Source organism: Eubalaena glacialis, chromosome 17 (assembly GCF_028564815.1).
Source record: "Eubalaena glacialis isolate mEubGla1 chromosome 17, mEubGla1.1.hap2.+ XY, whole genome shotgun sequence".
NCBI lineage: Eukaryota > Metazoa > Chordata > Mammalia > Artiodactyla > Balaenidae > Eubalaena > Eubalaena glacialis.
Window position 1 is genome coordinate 18,016,975 of NC_083732.1, and position 20,028 is coordinate 18,037,002.

General features: G+C 39.6%; 1 protein-coding gene across 3 annotated transcripts in view; it reads left to right on the forward strand.

Annotated features, from left to right (window-relative positions):
* Positions 1 to 15,265, forward strand: part of TERF1 (telomeric repeat binding factor 1) — a 36,979-nt gene extending 21,714 nt beyond the window's left edge. For 2 of the 3 annotated variants that reach the window (XM_061171286.1, XM_061171287.1), the window contains 2 exons: positions 5,281 to 5,390; positions 14,410 to 15,265. In XM_061171286.1, coding sequence (XP_061027269.1) covers positions 5,281 to 5,390; positions 14,410 to 14,586 — 287 coding nt within the window. In that variant the 3' untranslated portion in view covers positions 14,587 to 15,265. The remainder of the gene's footprint in view (positions 1 to 5,280; positions 5,391 to 14,409) is intronic. The other variant, XM_061171288.1, reaches the window with a different exon arrangement.
* Positions 15,266 to 20,028: the final 4,763 nt, after the last annotated feature.

The window sequence follows — 20,028 nt, forward strand, 5'->3', positions numbered from 1 at the left end:
CCTTGACCTATTTTGGTGCCTGACTAACTGCAGAAACTGTTTAGTATCAGGAAATGAGTAAGCCTTGTTGTGCATTCAGCAAGAACTGAAGGGATGCTCAGGGCCCATGATGGACTAACTCTCCTAATACATAATTTTAGAATAATCTTGTTAAATTCTACAAAGAACACTGTTGAAATTTTGATTTAAAATTACATTGTAATAGTAGACAGGGGCTTCCATGGTGGCACAGTGGTTGAGAATCTGCCTGCCAATACAGGGGACACGGGTTCGAGCCCTGGTCTGGGAAGATCCCACATGCCGCGGAGCGACTAGGCCCGTGAGCCACAATTGCTGAGCCTGCGCGTCTGGAGCCTGTGCTCCACAACAAGAGAGGCCGCGATAGTGAGAGGCCCGCGCACCGCGATGAAGAGTGGCCCCCACTTGCCGCAGCTAGAGAAAGCCCTCGCACAGAAACGAAGACCCAACACAGCCATAAATGGATAAATAAATAAATAAATAGTAGACAGTTTTCTTTTTTTGTTTTTTTTAAATTAATTAATTAATTAATTTTATTTTTGGCTGCGTTGGGTCTTCGTTGTCGTGCACAGGCTTTCTCTGGTTGCGGCAAGCGGGGAGCTACTCTTTGTTGCGGTGCGCGGGCTTCTCACTGCGGTGGCGTCTCTTGTTGCGGAGCACGGGCTCTAGGTTCACAGGCTTCAGTAGTTGCAGCACGCAGGCTCAGTAGTTGTGGCTCGTGGGCTCTAGAGCGCAGGCTCAGTAGTTGTGGTGCATGGGCTTAGTTGTTCTGCAGCTCCAGGGCTCGAACCCGTGTCCCCTGCATTGGCAGGCGGATTCTTAACCACTGCGCCACCAGGGAAGTCCTAGTAGACAGTTCTGGAGAGAGCTGACACAATTATATTGTCTTCCTCTACATGAACAAAAAGCATATTTCTTTATTTAGATTGTCTTATGTATATATATTCTTATAACTTGTATATGGGCATGCACACACGCATGTATATAGTAAAGCTTTATAATTTACTACATACAGATCTTGACTGCATTTGCTGGATTTGTCCCTAAGAATGTTATATATTTTGTTACTATTGTAAATATTATCTTTTGACTATTTTAATTAAATATTTTAACTGTTGCTAATGTACAGAAATACTATTGAGTTTTGTTTATTGATCTTATATGCAAACATCTTGCTAAACCCTTTTTAATTCTATGTGTATATTCTTTTAGGTTTTCTATACAGTTGACCCTTAAACAACATGGGGATCAGGGGCACCGACTCCTGTGCAGTCAATGCATCCTGCTATCTCTGCCTCAAAAATAAAAGAATTCATAAGTGACTCACCTGAGGGCAGGAAGCTGAAACAGTTAGTATAGAATCAGAACTCAAACCCTAGTTCTTTTGATTCCACATATTGTGATTGCTAATCGAACACAAACTCTTCCCCACACTTAAAGATCTGTAAAATGAAAATACAGGTACTATGTTTATTGAAAAAAAAAATCCGTGTATAAGTGGGCCCATATAGTTCAAACCCATGTTATTCAAGGGTCAACTGTACACACAATTTTCTTTCAATAATAACCATTCTGTTTCTTTTGAGTTGCATATACGTTTATTTCTTGTCTTACTAAACTGTGAATAAGAGGGAAAGAGGGAAGGGTTTACTTCTTACACTGTGTCAAATACTCCTTAAACATTATATTAAGAAATTACAACAATCCTATAAGGTAAATATTATTCCTTTTTTAAACAGATGATGAAAAGGCAGGCACTAGGAGGTGAGATGACGTTTAAAGGCATAAAAGAATCAAGATTCAGAGCACATCCCCTCTGATTTTTTTTTTGTTTTTTGTTTTTTGTTTTGGCAGTTCTGTAACTTTGACAATCAGCAGTTAGTCCACACTCACACTGTCTGTAGATTTTTGAAAGTGGTGATAGGTACATAGGTAACTAACATATAGAGCTTGTTTGGTGACTCTTCATCCTCATTACATTTTCTGAGACAACTGCATACAGACAGATACAGTATGGGACATTCCTTATTCCTTTGGCTCAGACAGCTTTATTGAGCCTGGTGTCAGTGCTCACATATGGAGTTTTTCCAGATCTCTTTGAGTGCCAGAGGAGCATACTTCTTGAAACCCACTTCATAGATACGGTTGTGCATGTTAATGGTGTACTCCCTGGTCACCATCTCATTGATGGCAGAACGGCTTTTTTTAACATAACAAAAGGCACCTTTATTACTCTCATCACTTAGGAAATTCCAAGGGTTTTAGGAGCCAGAAACGAGAGGAAGACAGAATATATATTTCTTATTATAAATCACAATTTCACAGAAACCAAAAGAGTTTATAAGAACACATGAAATAACCCCCACTGCTATACACATCCCTTTTATACCTTCTTAAGTGGCAGTTTGACTGACACAAAGATCTAACTACTTCATAACATATAAAAATAAGAAGCAAAGCTAGATATATACTATACCTCATGACCAATGTTTGAGCATCCTGTCTTACTTAGAAATGACCCAGATATCCAAAATTATACTTACCGTTTATACTAGATTTTAAAGTTAACTAAGGATCTTGGGAATTATATTTAAGCTGACCTATTACAGAACCTAATTACTGCTGCTATCAAAAAGTTTGTCAGAATTATACTTCAGTTTAATTAAACACATTTTTTTCTTATTAGTTATCTATTTTATACATATTAGTGTATATATGTCAATCCCAATCTCCCAATTCATCCCTCCACCCCCCACCCCACTTTCCCCCCTTGGTGTCCCTACGTTTGTTCTCTACATCTGTGTCTCAATTTCTGCCCTGCAAACTGGTTCATCTGTACCATTTTTCTAGGTTCCACATATATGCGTTAATATACGATATTTGTTTTTCTCTTTCTGACTTACTTCACTCCGTATGACTGTCTCTAGATCCGTCCACGTCTCTACAAATGACCCAATTTCGTTCCTTTTTATGGCTGAGTAATATTCCATTGTATATATGTACCACATCTTCTTTATCCATTCGTCTGTCGATGGGCATTTAAGTTGCTTCTATGACCTGGCTATTGTAAATAGTGCTGCAGTGAACATTGGGGTGCGTGTGTCTCTTTGAATTATGGTTTTCTCTGGGTATATGCCCAGTAGTGGGATTGCTGGGTCATATGGTAATTCTATTTTTAGTTTTTTAAGGAACCTCCATACTGTTCTCCATAGTGGCTGTATCAATTTACGTTCCCACCGACAGTGCAAGAGGGTTTCCTTTTCTCCACACCCTCTCCAGCATTTGTTGTTTGTAGATTTTCTGATGATGCCCATTCTAACTAGTGTGAGGTGATACCTCATTGTAGTTTTGATTTGCATTTCTCTAATAATTAGTGATGTTGAGCAGCTTTTCATGTGCTTCTTGGCCATCTGTATTTCTTCTTTGGAGAAATGTCTATTTAGGTGTTCTGCCCTTTTTTTTTTTTTTACACTTTAAACATCTTACAATTTTATTTGTCACTCATACCTCAGGAAAGGGGAAAAAGAAAGTAAATATATTAGCTTGGTAGAGTCTTTGGTAGCATTAAGAATATAACTGGGCAACACCTTGCAATTCTATAGTACAATATCACAAGCAGTGTATTGACATTGATTCAACCAAGATATAAAGTAGTTGCATCACCACAAGGGTACCTTGTGTTGCCCTATTATAGCAGATAAAACTGTTTTAAAAGTTTATTTTTTACTTCTGGTCGGTACTACTATAAATTCTAAATAATATGTTTGTATTTGCATTTTTTTCAACAATTGCTCTTAAACTAGGAACTTTAATACTCACTTCCAGAGTTTTATTAGTTTTAAATCTACTCTTGGTTGTCTTCATAACTCGAAATAATATACTGCTATATTTTATTTGATTTTAGATAATACCTCCTGACTCCCTATAATGTGAAAGGAGGAAATTACCACTCCTTCACCTCACTTTTCTTCTCCTACCCACGTTTTCTGCCTTCTCACTGCTCTCCTCTATACCCTACTTTTACATTGTCAAGGTTTACAATATTGTACATCTTTTTTTATGTTAATTAATTTTATTTTTTTTTAACATCTTTATTGGACTATAATTGCTTCACAATGGTGTGTTAGTTTCTGCTTTATAACAAAGTGAATCAGCTATACATATATCCCCATATCTCCTCCCTCCCTCTTGCGTCTCCCTCCCACCCCTCTAGGTGGTGGTCACAAAGCACCCGAGCTGATCACCCTGTGCTATGCGGCTGCTTCCCACTAGCTAGCTATTTTACATTTGGTAATATACATAAGCCCATGCCACTCTCTCACTTCATCCCAGCTTACCCTTCCCCCTCCCCATGTCCTCAAGTCCATTCTCTCTGCCCATTTTTTGATTGGGTTGTTTTTTTAATATTGTGCTGCATGAGCTGTTTATATATTTTGGAGATTAATCCTTTGTCCGTTGATTCGTTTGCAAATATTTTCTCCCATTCTGAGGGTTGTCTTTTCATCTTGTTTGTAGTTTCCTTTGCTTTGCAAAAGCTTTTAAGTTTCATTAGGTCCCATTTGTTTATTTTTGTTTTTATTTCCATTACTCTAGGAAGTGGATCAAAAAAGATCTTGCTGTGATTTATGTCAAAGAGTGTTCTTCCTGTGTTTTCCTCTAAGAGTTTTATAGTGTCCGGTCTTACATTTAGGTCTCTAATACATTTTGAGTTTATTTTTGTGTATGGTGTTAGGGAGTGTTCTAATTTCATTCTTTCACATGTAGCTGTCCAGTTTTCCCTGCACCACTTATTGAAGAGACTGTCTTTTCTCCATTGTATATCCTTGCCTCCTTTGTCCTAGATTAGTTGACCATAGGTGCGTGGGTTTATCTCTGGGCTTTCTATCCTAGAATGGCCCTTCTTCTTGACACCCTTTGCAGGAGCGATTCTGCCAGGCCCAGGTTGGAAAGGAAACACATCCCTGATCTTTGCACTATATCACGCTGCTTCCAGATTCAAAGGAAAAAAACTAAACAGAGTTCTTTTTAAAAAAAAAAAAGCTAACCAGTAGGTAGGAATTTCATGGTAACCTTTAAAAATACTCTTCTGGGACTTCCGTGGTGGTCCAGTGGTTAAGACTCCGTGCTTCCACTGCAGGGGGCCCGGGTTCGATCCCTGGTCGGGGAACTAAGATCCCACATGCTGCACAGTGTGGCCAAAAAAAAAATCATATAATTTTTTTAATGTGAGACAATTTTTGATGACAGCATTTCTACTTTTAGGTGGAAGAAAGAAAAAAGAGAACAGTAGGCGAGCCACTGAAAGCAAGAGAATAAGTGTTTTAAACAGTCAGCCTCTAACTCCTGAAAAACATCGATCTAGAAAAAAACAGGTATTTGTTTATTATAATTAAATAATACTTAATGGATATTAAAGTCATAACTTGAATAATTGTGATTATTTCACATTATTTCTGTTCAACCCTAAAAAATCTTGAGGATAAAATGTTTTCTCGGGCTTCCCTGGTGGCGCAGTGGTTGGGAGTCTGCCTGCCAGTGCAGGGGACACGGGTTCGAGCCCTGGTCTGGGAGGATCCCGCGTGCCGCGGAGCAACTGGGCCCGTGCGCCACAACTACTGAGCCTGCGCGTCTGGAGCCTGTGCTCCACAACAAGAGAGGCCGTGATAGTGAGAGGCCCGCGCACCGCGATGAGGAGTAGCCCCCGCTTGCCGCAGCTAGAGGAAGCCCTCGCACAGAAACGAAGACCCAGCACAGCCAAAAAATAAATAAATAAATGTAGTCATTAAAAAAAAAAAAAAAAAATCTAGAAAATGTTTTCTCTTTGCCATCTTTAATTTTGCCATCTTAGATTTGTTGACCAATTTGCCTATTCAAAGTTCACCCACATTTTAAAGATATTCTTAAGCTGGGTGTTAGTGACATTTATTTAGAATTATTGTATTACTGTCATAAAATCAGTTCATCAGATGTAGGGTGGAACTTAAATCTACTTGATAAGTTTTTGTATTTGTATTTTCCTAACATAGATTCTATTTATTTATTTACTTATTTATTTTATTTATTTATTTTTGGCTGTGTTGGGTCTTCGTTGCTGCGTGCGGGCTTTCTCTAGTTGCAGCGAGCAGGGGCTACTCTTCATTGAGGTGCACAGGCTTCTCATTGTGGTGGCTTCTCTTGTTGTGGAGCACGGGCTCTAGTAGTTGTGGCACGCGGGTTCGGTAGTTGTGGCTCACGGGCTCTAGAGCACAGGCTCAGTAGTTGTGGTGCACGGGCTTAGTTGCTCCGCAGCATGTGGGATCTTCCCGGACCAGGGTTCGAACCCGTGTCCCCTGCATTGGCAGGCGGATTCTTAACCACTGCGCCACCAGGGAAGCCTCCATAGATTCAATTTAAATAAGATTTTTCTGTGCTTTAAAAAAAAAAAAAGAAAGAAAAAATATCATTTGGTAAAGAATTTTTCTATTCAGAAAGCTAAAATGGGTCCCTTTTAGGATTCATTTCATTTGTTTGCCCTCTCAGTGATTATAGTCCTGTGCCATCCATCCAGTTTCTGAAACCATTGTTTACTATATTTTATCTGGTTTTCTAGTTGTTCACAGCAGGTGAGTAAATCTGGTCCTTGTTTGATCATGCTGGCAGTGGAAGATGATCCTATACTTTTCTTCTTACTCTTCTTTATTTAAGATGCTTTGTTTTTTGGATAAGCTATTTGCAAATGGTTCATTGTTGAGGTGCTGGGCTAGGGTCAAGTTCTAGGTTACTAGGGATATCTCCTGTGACTCAAGTTTATTTTGACCATGCCTTCTCCCCCAGTGAACATAGCAGTCAACTCCAATTTTTGGTTTGCTTCCTGCAACTATTGCTTGTCTGCATGATTCCTAATTTAGGTGCACCACCTCTACTTTTTGGAGGTAATGCTGGTTGAGGGAGGCTCCTGCTGTTGCAGACCAGGGATTTAAGGTGTACACCTCAGGATATGTTCCTTACTTTGAAAAAGTGTACGCCACGGGCTTTCTGTGATCTGTAGGTAGAGTGGCTGTGCCCCACTTCTTCACATACCTTTTGTCAGTTTCCACCAATAATGGACCCCATTCACCTGTGTTATGGTTCAGGACAAAGGGTTCTCTTAATTTTACGAGTTTGGGATTTCATTTCTTTCCTTGTTGCTGTTGGGTGAATTCCCAAAGGAGAATGAGGAAATGTCGACCTTATGCCACTATATGCAACCAAAAGTCATATATATTTTTTTGTCTTTGATTTTTTTTCCCACTTTGAATATGATGTGCCAAGATGTAGATTTTTTGGTATTTATCCTTTTTTGTGTTCTCTGAGCTTCCTGGACCTGTTTTGTTTTGTTTTGTTTTTTTAATAAATTTATTTATTTATTTATTTTATTTATTTTTGGCTGCGTTGGGTCTTTGTTGCTGCGTGCGGGCTTTCTCTAGTTGGCGGTGAGCGGGAGCTACTCTGCATTGCGGTGCGTGGGCTTCTCATTGCGGTGGCTTCTCTTGTTGCTGAGCACAGTCTCTAGGTGCGTGGGTTTCAGTAGTTGTGGCACACAGGCTCAGTAGTTGTTGCTCGCAGGCTCTAGAGCGCAGGCTCAGTAGTTGTGGCGCACGGGCTTAGTTGCTCCGCGACACGTGGGATCTTCCCGGACCAGGGCTGGAACCCGTGCCCTGCATTGGCAGGCAGATTCTTAACCACTGCGCCACCAGGGAAGCACCTCCTGGACCTGTTTTGATGTCTGTCATTAATTTTGGAAAATTCTGAGTCATTATTACTTCAGATCTTTCTTCTTCTCTTTTCTTCTGGTATCCCGTTATGTGTATGTTACACCTTCCGTAATTGTCTTACACTTTTGGCTACTCTTTTCTCTTTTTTTTTTTTTCTTTTTGCTTTTCAGTTTGGGAAGTTTCTATTAACATACCTTCAAGCTCACTGAATTCTTTCTTCATCCATGTTTAGTCTGCTGATGAGCCCATCAAAGGCATTCTTCATTTCTTTTACTGTGTTGTTGATTTCTAGCATTTCCTTTTGATTCTTTCTTAGGGTTTACATATCTCTGCTTACATTTACCCATCTGTTTTTACATGTCCATTTTTCCCATTAGTGGAAAAATGCACATTGGCATATTAATCATATTTACTTAAAATTCCCGGTCTGGTGATTCCAGAATCTCTTCCATAGCCGAGCATGATGCTGCTTTGTCCCTTCAGATTGTTTTCTGCCTTTTAGTGTGCTTTATCATTTTTTGTTGATAGCTGGACATGATGTATCAGATAAAAGGAACTGACGGTAAATTGGCCTTTAGCGTGCGGTTTTATGTCTGTCTGGCTAGGAGTTAGGCTTTGTTTACTGTTCGCTGTAGCTGTGGGTGTCAGAGACAAAAATTTCCGTGTTTTTGTCTCCCTTGTTGTCTTTGTGTTTTCCTAGAGACTCCTTCTTAGTAAATAAGAGTCTGAGGCAGCTCTTTCAGCTGAGGCAGTTGTTATACAGGAACCCAAATAATGTCGTGATGAGGTGGGGGAGGGGGATAGGAAACACTCTTTAGTTCTGTGATTGTCTCATTCTTTTAATGAGCTTGTATCCTGGGTTAAGACCTTCATATGTGCTTCTCAGCCTTTATTTCCCCCTCTTGGGTGAGACAGGAGGGCTAGAGGGGGCTGAAGTTGGGTGTTTTCACAGGTCAGTTAGGCACTGGCAAAAATAGTGTCTCTTGAGGGCAGGCTTTGTTTTATTTTATTAATTAATTAATTAATTAATTTATATTTGTCTGCGTTGGGTCTTTGTTGCTGCGCGCGGGCTTTCTCTAGTTGTGGCGAGCGGGGGCTACCCTTCCTTGCAGTGCGCAGACTTCTCATTGCAGTTACTTATCTTGTTGAGGAGCCGAGCTCTAGGCACACAGGCTTCAATAGTTGTGGTTCGCGGGCTCTAGAGCACAGGCTCAGTAGCTGTGGCGCACGGGCTTAGTTGCTCCGCGGCATGTGGGATCTTCCCGGACCAGGGCTCGAACCCGTGTTCCCTGCATTGGCAGGCAGATTCTCAACCACTGCGCCACCAGGGAAGTCCGAGGGCAGGCTTTGTTAATGAGAACAGAATGCTCTGGATGTATTTTGAAATGGGTATTTTCCTCCTCCCCCTGCTAGAAGCAGGAGGAGATTATTCTGTCATCTTCACCCTGAGAATCTGGTGGGGCTTTTGGAGAGAAAACTCACAAGTTTGTGGGCCCCCTAAGATTGGGCCCCTGGAGTTTTTAACTCAAGCTTGTTCACAATGAGCCTCCCTCAATTTGTCCATCACAGTTAAATGTTCCTCCCGGTACTGGCCCCAGCTGTGCGCTGCTTCTCCTGGCCTTCTGCTTCCAGTAAGCTATGATTCTCTGTATCCACCTCTCTGTTTGCCCTGTGACATTAATTTTCTGATGCATCTAGGAAGAGTTGTTGACTTTTCAGTTTGTTCACCTTTTTTCTTGTTCTGAGGACTGGGGTGATATTTCCAAGCTCTCCAGGTTGGTCTAAAATCCGGAAGTCTCTGCCTCATACATTTTATCTTTCCTTGTTGTTCTTCTGTCAACAATTCTAAATGGAATTATAGGTTTTATTTATAGATATATATCAAGAAAAGTTTCTGTCTTTTTTTGTATTTGAAATGAAATATGGAATATCAACTACATAACATAGAATACAGGTGATATCGTCTATCACTATTTACTATGTCAAAAAAGAATTCTGTGTCTGGTTTTATTTTTAGCTTTCCACTGTTGGCTTTTTGGTGGGATAATTTGTTTCAGATGAGTGAATGATTTTATCTTACTTTGTGTTGAGATTTTGGTTCTTTAAAATTTTTTATTGCAGTAGTCTTGCACAGCTTCTTCTTGGACAGTTTCTTCTTGCTGCATTTGTATGTTAAACAGACAAAGATATTTTTGCCTGCCTCATCACAGTTTGAAAAGAGGCCTTCCTTTTGTAAATTTATTCAAGAAGAAAAGTAAGTACCTTTCTGCAATAAAGACTTTTTTCCCGTAGATGGTATGTAATGGGAATTACGATACAATATTTTTTAAGTTACAAATGATATCACTTTTTAATATACATCATGTTTTATTTTAAAACATGTCTGTACTACATTGAGCACCTACACAGATGTGACCAAGAAGCCCACAATCCTGTCTCAGCAGGCAGTGGGTCCAATGTGTGACTTGAGGTTGACTGTTATTTTTCACAGTAAGAGAAAAAAGAGAGGATAAGAAAGATGAAAAAGCATTATTCCCAACTCCTGTTCAGGAATCTGAGTGATGAAATGGAAGGATATTTCAGTTTATAAAGCTCTTCCAAAGCCCCTTCTCACAGTCAGTTGACGTTTAAACATGGAACCTGGGTTGGTGGGCCAGCTAGATTTGAGCAACACAAGGGCACACTGTTTAAAATAACTTCCACACATTACTGCAAACAATGGGGGGAGCGGGCTGCGCTTTCAGGCTGATGGTTTACTTCTTCCTGTTTTATGAACCTGTGAAGTTTACAGGATATAAGAACTGCACAGCCACAACCGTGACACAGCATCTGCTCAGTATAAAAACTTCTTGTTTAAGGGAAAGAATCCAGTTGGCCTGTGGGAAGAAATGTCCTGAGTTAGATGGTGCCAATATATAATATTCAGTTATGACCCCACAGAAATATGTGGTTTACAGTGAAGACTAGGAATCAGGTCTCTAAATCCAGCTGCTTTTTTATGTGATTATGTTTGCCTCCTATATCTTTCCTCTGAGGCAGAAAGTAAATGTTAGAAAACTGGCAGGTTCTCAGAGACACATACAGGGTTTCTTTCTGTTTGGGGACCACTATGGTTCTTGGTTTCTGGAACACTTAAGCCTCTGGCACCATTGGGCCTCCAGCAGCCTTCTCAGCATCACAGGCTGAGATCTCCATAGTCCTGAGCAAAGTAGCCAGTCTGAAGGTCTTGCCTCATGGGAAAGCGATGGGCCCTTAGCTCTGGCTCCCCATCATCTGAGGGAAGTGAAGGGGGCAAGTAGGGGCACACCTTTGAGTCACCAAGTCATCTGTGCAGACGGCAGTAGAGCAAGCCTAGAGCTTACCCGGTGGCCTTGTGAGAAACAGTTCCTTCTCCAAAGTATAGACTTACTGGTACTTCCCTGGCAGTGCAGTGGTTAAGACTCCGCCTTCCAATGCAGGGGGCGTGGGTTCAATCCCTGGTTGGGAACTAAGGTCCCACATGCCATGGGGTGCAGCCAAAAATTAAAAAAAAAAAAGTATAAACTTACTATTTATGATCTAAAATAGAGGTCTTTGAAATGATTTATCTGGACCAGGGAAAGGTAGTTGCTCACTATATATTATCCAAGTTTAGATTTTCCTACTTGATTATTCACACCAAATCAGGCTTTAAAAATAGGCCAGACTAGGCTGGAATGTGTACATTTCAACAGATCAGAAACTGTAAAATGCTTCTGCCATTTACTGACATAGCACTAGACCCAAGGATTCCATTGGTGTAAGTAAATACCATTTTTAAAGCATTATCAAAGCATTGTTTTTTCCTCTAAAAGGCACTAGAAATGATACACAATTTTTTAAGTATAAGTTATATAAACTTTTTAACCTTACGGAAAGAAAAGATTGGTGCATTTTAATTTGTTGTATGCTGTTTGTATCTTGAGTTATGGGCATGGCTAGGGTTGTTACGATTCTCTTAGTTGATTTTATTTTTTATTTTTCAAATAAAGCAAAAGACAAAAGAGAATAGTACTAAGGGCACAGTTTTTGCTTGTGTCCTGAAATACATTATCTTTTTTTTTTTTTTGCCATACCGCAAAAAAATGGCTTTGTCTAGAGGTTGATTAGCTGTGCCCTTGTAGGCAGCACAGTTGCTGATAGGTGGCGGCTCAGACCCGCAAGAGGTATAATGATGGACACTGCCAATCTTATGGCCCTGAGCCATACACAAGATAGTTTTCATCTCACGTTTGTCTACAAGCATCTGGAGGTTCTCTTTGATAGTGTATCAGACAGCTGAGCTGGATTCTTTTTTTCTTTAATTGTAATAAAATACACAAAACAAAATTTGCCATCCTAGCCATTTTAAAATGTATCGTTCAGCATCATTAAACACATCTTGTGCCACCATTACCACCATCTATCCACGGAGCTCTTTTTATCTTGCAAAACTAAAACTCTGTACCCATTAAACAATAACTCCGCATTCGTCCGTACCCCCAAGCCTCTGGCAACCAACTTTTCTACTTTCTGTTTCTGAATTTGACTGTTTTAGGTACCTCATATAAGTGGAATCCTACAGTATTTGTTCTTTTGTGTTTAACTTGTTTCACTTAGCATAATGTCCTCAAGATTCATTGACATTGTAGTATGTATGTGTCAGCGTTTTCTTCCTTTTTTAAGGCTGAATAATGTCTCGTATTTATATACCACATTTTGCTTATGCAGTTCTCCATCAGTGGACACTTAGGTTGCTTCCACCTTTTGGCTATTATGTGTAATACTGCTATCAACAGGGGTGTACAAATTTCTCTTCAAGTCTCTGCTTTCAGTTCTTTTGGATGTATACCCACAAGTAGAATTGGGTCACATGGTACTTTTAATTTTTGAGGAATCACCATACTATTTTCCCTAGAAGTCACACAGTTTTTCATTCCCATTAACAGCACGTGAGTTCCAGTTTCTCATCCTCGCCAACACCTATTATCTTCTAGTTTTTTTGATGGTGGACATCCTAATGGGTTTGAGGTGACATTTCCTGGTGGTTTGGATTTGCATTTCCCTAATGATTCGTGATGTTGAGCATTTTTTTCAAGTGCTTATTGGCCATTTGTATATCTGTTTTGGAGAATTGCCTACTCAAGTCCTTTGCTCATTTTAAAAATTTTATTTACTTGTAGTAAAACATAGCATAAAACTTATCACCTTAATCATTTTTAAGTGTATGATTGACTGGCATTAAATGCATTCACGTTGTGCAACAACTTCCGGAACTTTTTCACCTTGCAAAACTGAAACACTAGACTCATAAGACAGCTCCCCATTCCCCCTCCTCCCGTTCCCTGGCAGCCACCGTTCTACTTTCTGTTTCTGGGAATTTGACTACTCTAGATATCTCATGTAAGTGAAATCTTACAGTATTTGCCTTCTTGTGACTGATGATGAATGGATTTTTAAAGCAAATGTGAGTCAGCTGGGGAAGTTATTCATAGTTCAGAAACGGTAAATAATCACTCAGATGATCATATTGCTCCTCAGCATGTCAGCAGAAGGAGTAATTAGTTGGTCACCTGTAACAAATGCCAGGTGTCAGTAATCTTCTTCTGTCTATAATACTGAATTTGACTTTTTTTTTTTTAAATAAATTTTACACTTTATTTATTTATTTATTTATTTATTTTTGGCTGTGTTGGGTCTTCGTTTCCGTGCGTGGGCTTTCTCTAGTTGCGGCGAGCGGGGGCCACTCTTCATCGCGGTGCGCGGGCCTCTCACCATCGCGGCCTCTCTTGTTGCGGAGCACAGGCTCCAGACACGCAGGCTCAGCAATTGTGGCTCACGGGCCCAGCCGCTCCGCGGCACGCGGGATCCTCCCAGACCAGGGCTCGAACCTGCGTCCCCTGCATTGGCAGGCAGACTCTCAACCACTGCGCCACCAGGGAAGCCCGAATTTGACTTTTAAAATTCTTCAGTCATTTTCTCCAAAAACAAAATAGTGTTTTTTTAACTAGTGTGTGTTAGTTCTCAAAAATTTGTTTTAGAGAAGATTGGAGTTTTATGTGTGTGTGTACTTTGCCCAACATAGAACAGGGTTTTCACTGAGTTCATTAGGGAAGAATTAAATATTCATAAGTTCTCGTTGGTATTTGTGAATCCTACATATCTCTAATCTATTAACAGTTGTAGAAAAGCATCTTAAGAGACAGTGTGGGCTTAAAGTCAGACGAATTGGGTTTGTGTTTAGCTCTGTCGCTTTGTAGCTGTCTGATCTTGGGCAGCTGAGCCATAGCGTGTTCATGTAAAATGAACAGTAATATAGTCAGGACCCTTGACAATATCACCACAATAAGATCTTACAGAAATCTAAGATATGTTTACAGAATTTCTTCCACCGTTAAGAAATTGTAACATGATACTGATAAAAAAGTTGTATTTATAGTAGATATGTTATTTAAAGAATTGTTTCTGTGAATAACTGTTCTACTTTTTATCTACTTTTGATGGATGTTAACTAGATTTATTGTGGTGATCATTTCACAGTATATATGAATACTGGTTATGTTGTACACCTGAAACTAATAAAATGTTATTTGTCATTTATACCTCAGTTGAAAAAAAAATAATTGTTTCTGTGAATAACTATCTTACTTTTCATCAAAAGGCGTGGATTTGGGAAGAAGACAAGAATCTGAGATCTGGCGTGCGGAAATACGGAGAAGGAAATTGGTCTAAAATACTATCACATTATAAATTCAACAACCGAACAAGCGTCATGTTGAAAGACAGATGGAGGACTATGAAGAAGCTGAAGCTGATATGCTCGGACAGTGAAGACTGAGTGTGTTTGCAGAGCCTGATGAGACGACAGTTAAACATTTTGATCACTGCATTTTGCTTGAAACTTGGTGGTCATTAATGTAGCTTAAGATTTTGTTTAAAGCATTACAGTATTTTTCTGCGGCACAGTCATTTAATATGAGGATTTGTGCTGTAAGAGCAAGATTATATACCATCATTGTATTCTTTAAGAATCTTTTCACTCTGATAAAAAAATAAACATTTTGAACCCTAGTGCTTTCATAACTCCTACCTCCAAACCCTGTTCCAATAAAAAAAGTGCAAGCCTGGTAAGAGAAAAAATATATTGCTGTTAACCTATTCTGTGTCTGTGGGCTGATTTCAACTCCATGACACACATAAAAGTGAAGTTTCTAAATCAGTGAATAGGCCTTTGACATAAGGAGTAATGATTTGACTTATGGCCTTAATATATTAATTACTAAGATATTTGCTTATAGAATGATAAATGTACAAAGTAATCTGTGAGTTATACTTAAATTTTTCTTTTGGTAGTTTCATATAAAGGAAAAAACTTGAAAATAGTAATACCCATAGGACAGTTTATACTACTACTAAGAATAGCTTATGTCTCATTTAAGTACATTTGATTTTTGTTCTAGTGTTAAAACTTTGACAAAGGTGGTTTTAAATAAAGCTTTGTAACCTGGTACCATAAATATCAATTTCTCTGATATTTTCATTTAGTTAGATAAATATTGGATCTAAATGGTATTCTATAAATGCTTAAATGGGTTTTAACCATGATCATTTTTTTAAAATTTTTTGAATTTTATTTTATTTATTTTTTTATACAGCAGGTTCTCATTAGTTATCCAGTGTATACATATTACTGTATACATGTCAGTCCCGGTCTCCCAGTTCATCCCACCACCACCACACCCGCCACTTTAACCATGATCATTTTGACGACTGTGATAAATACTAAATAAACAAGATCATGCATACCTTATTAGACAGTTTTGAGTTTTCACCAGCATATTCTTTAGAGGATTTAGTCAAAAACTAGAATTATTTAGCATTTTGAGTTACGTATGCTTTATTTAACAAATGTGTGAAAATGCTTAAGCATTTGCTTAAAAAGTTAAATGATTATTTTGTAATCTGTATTTCTTTATTAAAGTTTTATACATTACTTTCTCATTGTTCCTGAAGTTGTTGTCCTATACGTATAATAAATAGAAATGTGGATAATGTTTCCTGACTCGGTCTGTCCTGTTACACCACTAGTTACTATCACCGTGTTTATTGCAGACATTTTGATGGTTAGTGCCAAAGCTGACGGCATGAGCCAAAATAGACCAGTTGGTCAACCTCATTCCAAACATACCCTAAGTCATCAAATCTAAGTTGATACTAACTGTAAGATGCCCAGTTATTTTATGTGCCACTAAAAAAATCACTATCAGTTATAGTATAATATGGTTCTTTCTTGATTGGAATTTTATTTTACTTTAATTAAAAGAGCTGCTATAGATTTATGTAAGCATAGATTTTTGTCATATAACTTGTGGGTGCATAAAAAAGAAAAGCAAAATAAATTGGGTAATTGTATTCCAAGTACTTACTCATTTTAATCTGAATCTTTTGAAGTTTTAAATTGAAATTTGTTGAGATAACTATAGATTCATATATAGTTGTAAGAAATAATAGAGAGGTCCCTTGTACACTTGTTCCAGCTTACCCCAATGTCAATTTGTAAAACTATAGTATATCACCATCAGGATATTGGCATTGATACAATTCACCAATTTTATCCAGATTTCCCCAGTCTTGTACCATGTGCGTGCAGTGTGTGTATTTAATTCCAAAAAACTTACCATTTGTGTAGGTGCGTGTATCTACCACAGGCAAGATACTCCAACACTGCGAGGATCCCTTCTGTTGCCACTCAACTCTCTCCATCATTCCTCCAACCCCTGGCAACCACTAATCTGCCCTCCATTTCTAAGATTTAATCATTCAAAAGGTTACATAGAGAGTGACAAATGGCGGAGTAGGGAGCTCCAAAGAGCCTTCCCTCTTCTGAGGCAAGTAGTAAGCTGACAAAAACTGTTAGAATCAACTTTTTGAAACAAATCTAATAAAACTTAAAACAACTGGGACACGCTTAATGAAGAAAGAGGCTACTAAATTTTGGTAGGAGGATTTTGGTGTTTTTGCTTACCCGGCTTATGGCGACAAGTGACTTGTGTTCTTGGTGTGGCTTGATGCTTCGGCAAGGGCCAATACAGTGCTCGGGATTGTGGCGGTGTGTTTTGACCTGTCTGGCAGTTCCCTGAGGGTTCAGTTCAGAGATTTGCCTTTGTTTTGCCCCTTCTGAACTCCTAAGGGCTTTAAAAACATTACCTACATCTGCCTGGGGTCAGGGACAGCAGACAGACTGAAAAGCCTGGAGTGGAAGGTACATGGGGGGTTAAGGCTTTGAAGGACTCTGGAGTAAACCAGGGAATCCAGAAGGCCAGGCGCATGCCCAGGACTAGACACAGTCTCAGCAAAGACCTGGGGGGACCCTAGGCCTGTACGCTGAGTGATCTTTAGGCTTCATAAGTGCAGGAGGTGGAGGCTAAGGCAGAGTTGTAGGTGGCGTTGAGCAAGTGCCCCAACTCAGAGCCAATCTGCCAATGCTGGGAGCGTATCTTTCTTTTTGATTTAAGGAAATTAAATGAAATACTCTGTATTCTTTGCCATTTTTTCTTTCAACATGTTCGTGTACGTAGCTGTACTTATTCATTTGCATTTCTATACAGTAATGTTGTATAATTCTATCACAGCCATTGTGCTGTTGAGTTGTGGAAATAAACGAAGACGACTCAAAAGAGAAAACAAACAGGCTGTTTATTCAGCGCTTGCTATAGCAAGGGAGTCAGCCACCATCACTTGTGTTTGGCAGAGGTGCCGGCAGACGTTCATAGTGGGAAAGCTTTCTAGTGAAAAACTAAGGCTTCAGGTGCTCTCTGATTGGACACTGTTGGCATGAGGAAGCTGAGGCTGGCCGACTAGCAGCAGGCATCATTTTTTTTTCAAGAAATTTATTTATTCATTTATTTAATTTTTGGCTGCATTGGGTCTCTGTTGCTGCGTGCGGGCTTTCTCTAGTTGCTGTGTGTGGACTTTCTCTAGTTGCGGCGAGCGGGGGCTACTCTTTGTTGCGGTGCGCGGACTTCTCATTGCAGTGGACTCTCTTGTTGCGGAGCACGGGCTCTAGGGACACGGGCTTTGGTAGTTGTGGCTCGTGGACTCTAGAGCGCAGGCTCAGTAGCAGTGGTGCACCAGCTTAGTTGCTCCGCGGCATGTGGGATCTTCCTGGACCAGGGCTCGAACCTGTGTCCCCTGCATTGGCAGGCGGATTCTTAACCACTGCACCACCAGGGAAGCCCAGCAGCAGGCATCTTATGTGATTGTTTGGGGGAACATATTTGGTTTTCTCTGATTGGTCCTGAGTTGGAAGTAGGGACAAAAAATAGGGATGTTGGCAGTCATCGACCAAGTCCTGCCCATTCTGGGTAGATAGCTGCGGGTATTTAGTTCGGCATTCTAAACTCATTGCTGCAGAGGTTGTGGCTTGGAGTTGTCCTATAAGGTCTGCCCGTTGTCAGTTTTTATATTCAGTCCCTGAGTTGTTTCCAGTGAATGGCTGCAAGGCTTTTCCAATTTACATGAAGTGTAAAATTAGGAATAATAATATTACACTGCTCCCTAAAGGCGATTCTCAACTCTTTCAGCTCTTTTCTCGAGTATTGATTTTTATACTTACTAAAAATATGCTTATACTGCTGTTTGTTATTTTTCAGTGTGAGGTATGATATTAGTGATCCCCCACTACATAGGATGACATTTTAGGTCTCTTGCGTGCTCCCTCTCCACCCTCCATAAGCACACAACTTGCACCCATACAGATGCTTCTCCCCAGTTCTTCCAGTGTATTTGCATCAGTTTTTGGTTAAACCAATATTCAGTGTTTATATTATAACTCTGTAACTGTTTTTTACACCTGAGAATTTATCTCCAAATTCTCTGACCAATTTGAAGACCTCTGAATACATTGAAATATGTCATTCTATTGATATATTTTTTTTCTGGCCACGCTGTGCAGCTTGAGGGATCTTAGTTCCCCAACCAGGGATTGAACCCTGGGCTGCGGGAGTGAGAGCGCCGAGTCCTCACCACTGGACCGCCAGGGAATTCCCAATTTCATTGTTTTTTTTTTTTTTGGTTGTTTTGTTTTGGTGACAGCCCTCCTACTCCTTGGTGTCTGCTTGCCCTCCAGGCTTGCTGCACAGCTGTCAAGCTTACATCTCCCTTATCTTGGCTCTGGGCATCCCAGTCATCTCTCTCCTGGTTTGAATTCCCTGTTTCCTGGATCCTCTCTCTTGGTTTTAACTCGTTTATCTAGAGCATCTCATCCTATACCTCCTGAGAAAATATGCATAGAGTGAAAAATGTTTATATCATGCATGTCTGAAAATATCCTTTTTCTAACCTCACATTTGCTTAATAATTTTATTGGATATAGAATTTTCATTTGGAAAACATTTTGTCTCAGAATTTCAAAGGCATTGCTCCGTCGTCATCAGCGTCAAGATGTTGCTTTAGGTAGTCCGATACCATTCTGATTACTGAGCCTTTTCACGTCACCTACTTTTTTTTCTTTTTCCTCTCTGGAAGCTTGTAGATTCCTCCAAGTATTCAGTGATCTAGAATTTCATGGTAACATGCTTTGTTGTGAGTCTTCTTTTCTTTTTTAACTAATGAGCCAGGCACTCAGTGACTTCCGAAATCCCTGTGCTAAGTTCTAAAAAATATTATTGTGTTATTTCTTTGCTAATTTTCTCCCTTCTGGTTTTTTTGCACTTTCTTTCTGGAACTCCCATTACTCAGATGTTGGATCTCTTTGACTGCTCCTCTAATTTCCTATCTTTTGTCTCCAGATTTCTATATCTTTAATTTTTTTTGTTTACTTTCTGGGGAAAATGTCACAAAACTTTACCTTCCAAGTTTTCATACCATATATCTACTATCAAACTTTTTAATTTACAAGAGCTTTTAATTCTCTGTATGTTCTTATTTAGGACGTTTTGTTCTTATTTCATGATTGATATCATTGCATCTCTTCTGACCCTGGCAGTGCTTATTGCCTGAGTTTTGTTATATTGCTTGTTTCTGTTTAATTTTGGTTTCCCTCTTTCTTTGTCAATGGTTTTCCTCAAATGCCTGCTTGAACTGGGCTGTCCATTTATATTTATGAGTATGAAGAAGCTGGTTGGAAGCTCTGTGAGCACTGATGGGTGCTCACAGGTCAAGGTAGTGATTGGACAGGCACTTGGCTATTGCAGCTGCTGGTACCTACAGCCATTTTCTTGGATGATCTATTTCCTCAGAGAGGAATCTAGCAAACTGTTCTGAGCAGGTGAGAGTAGTT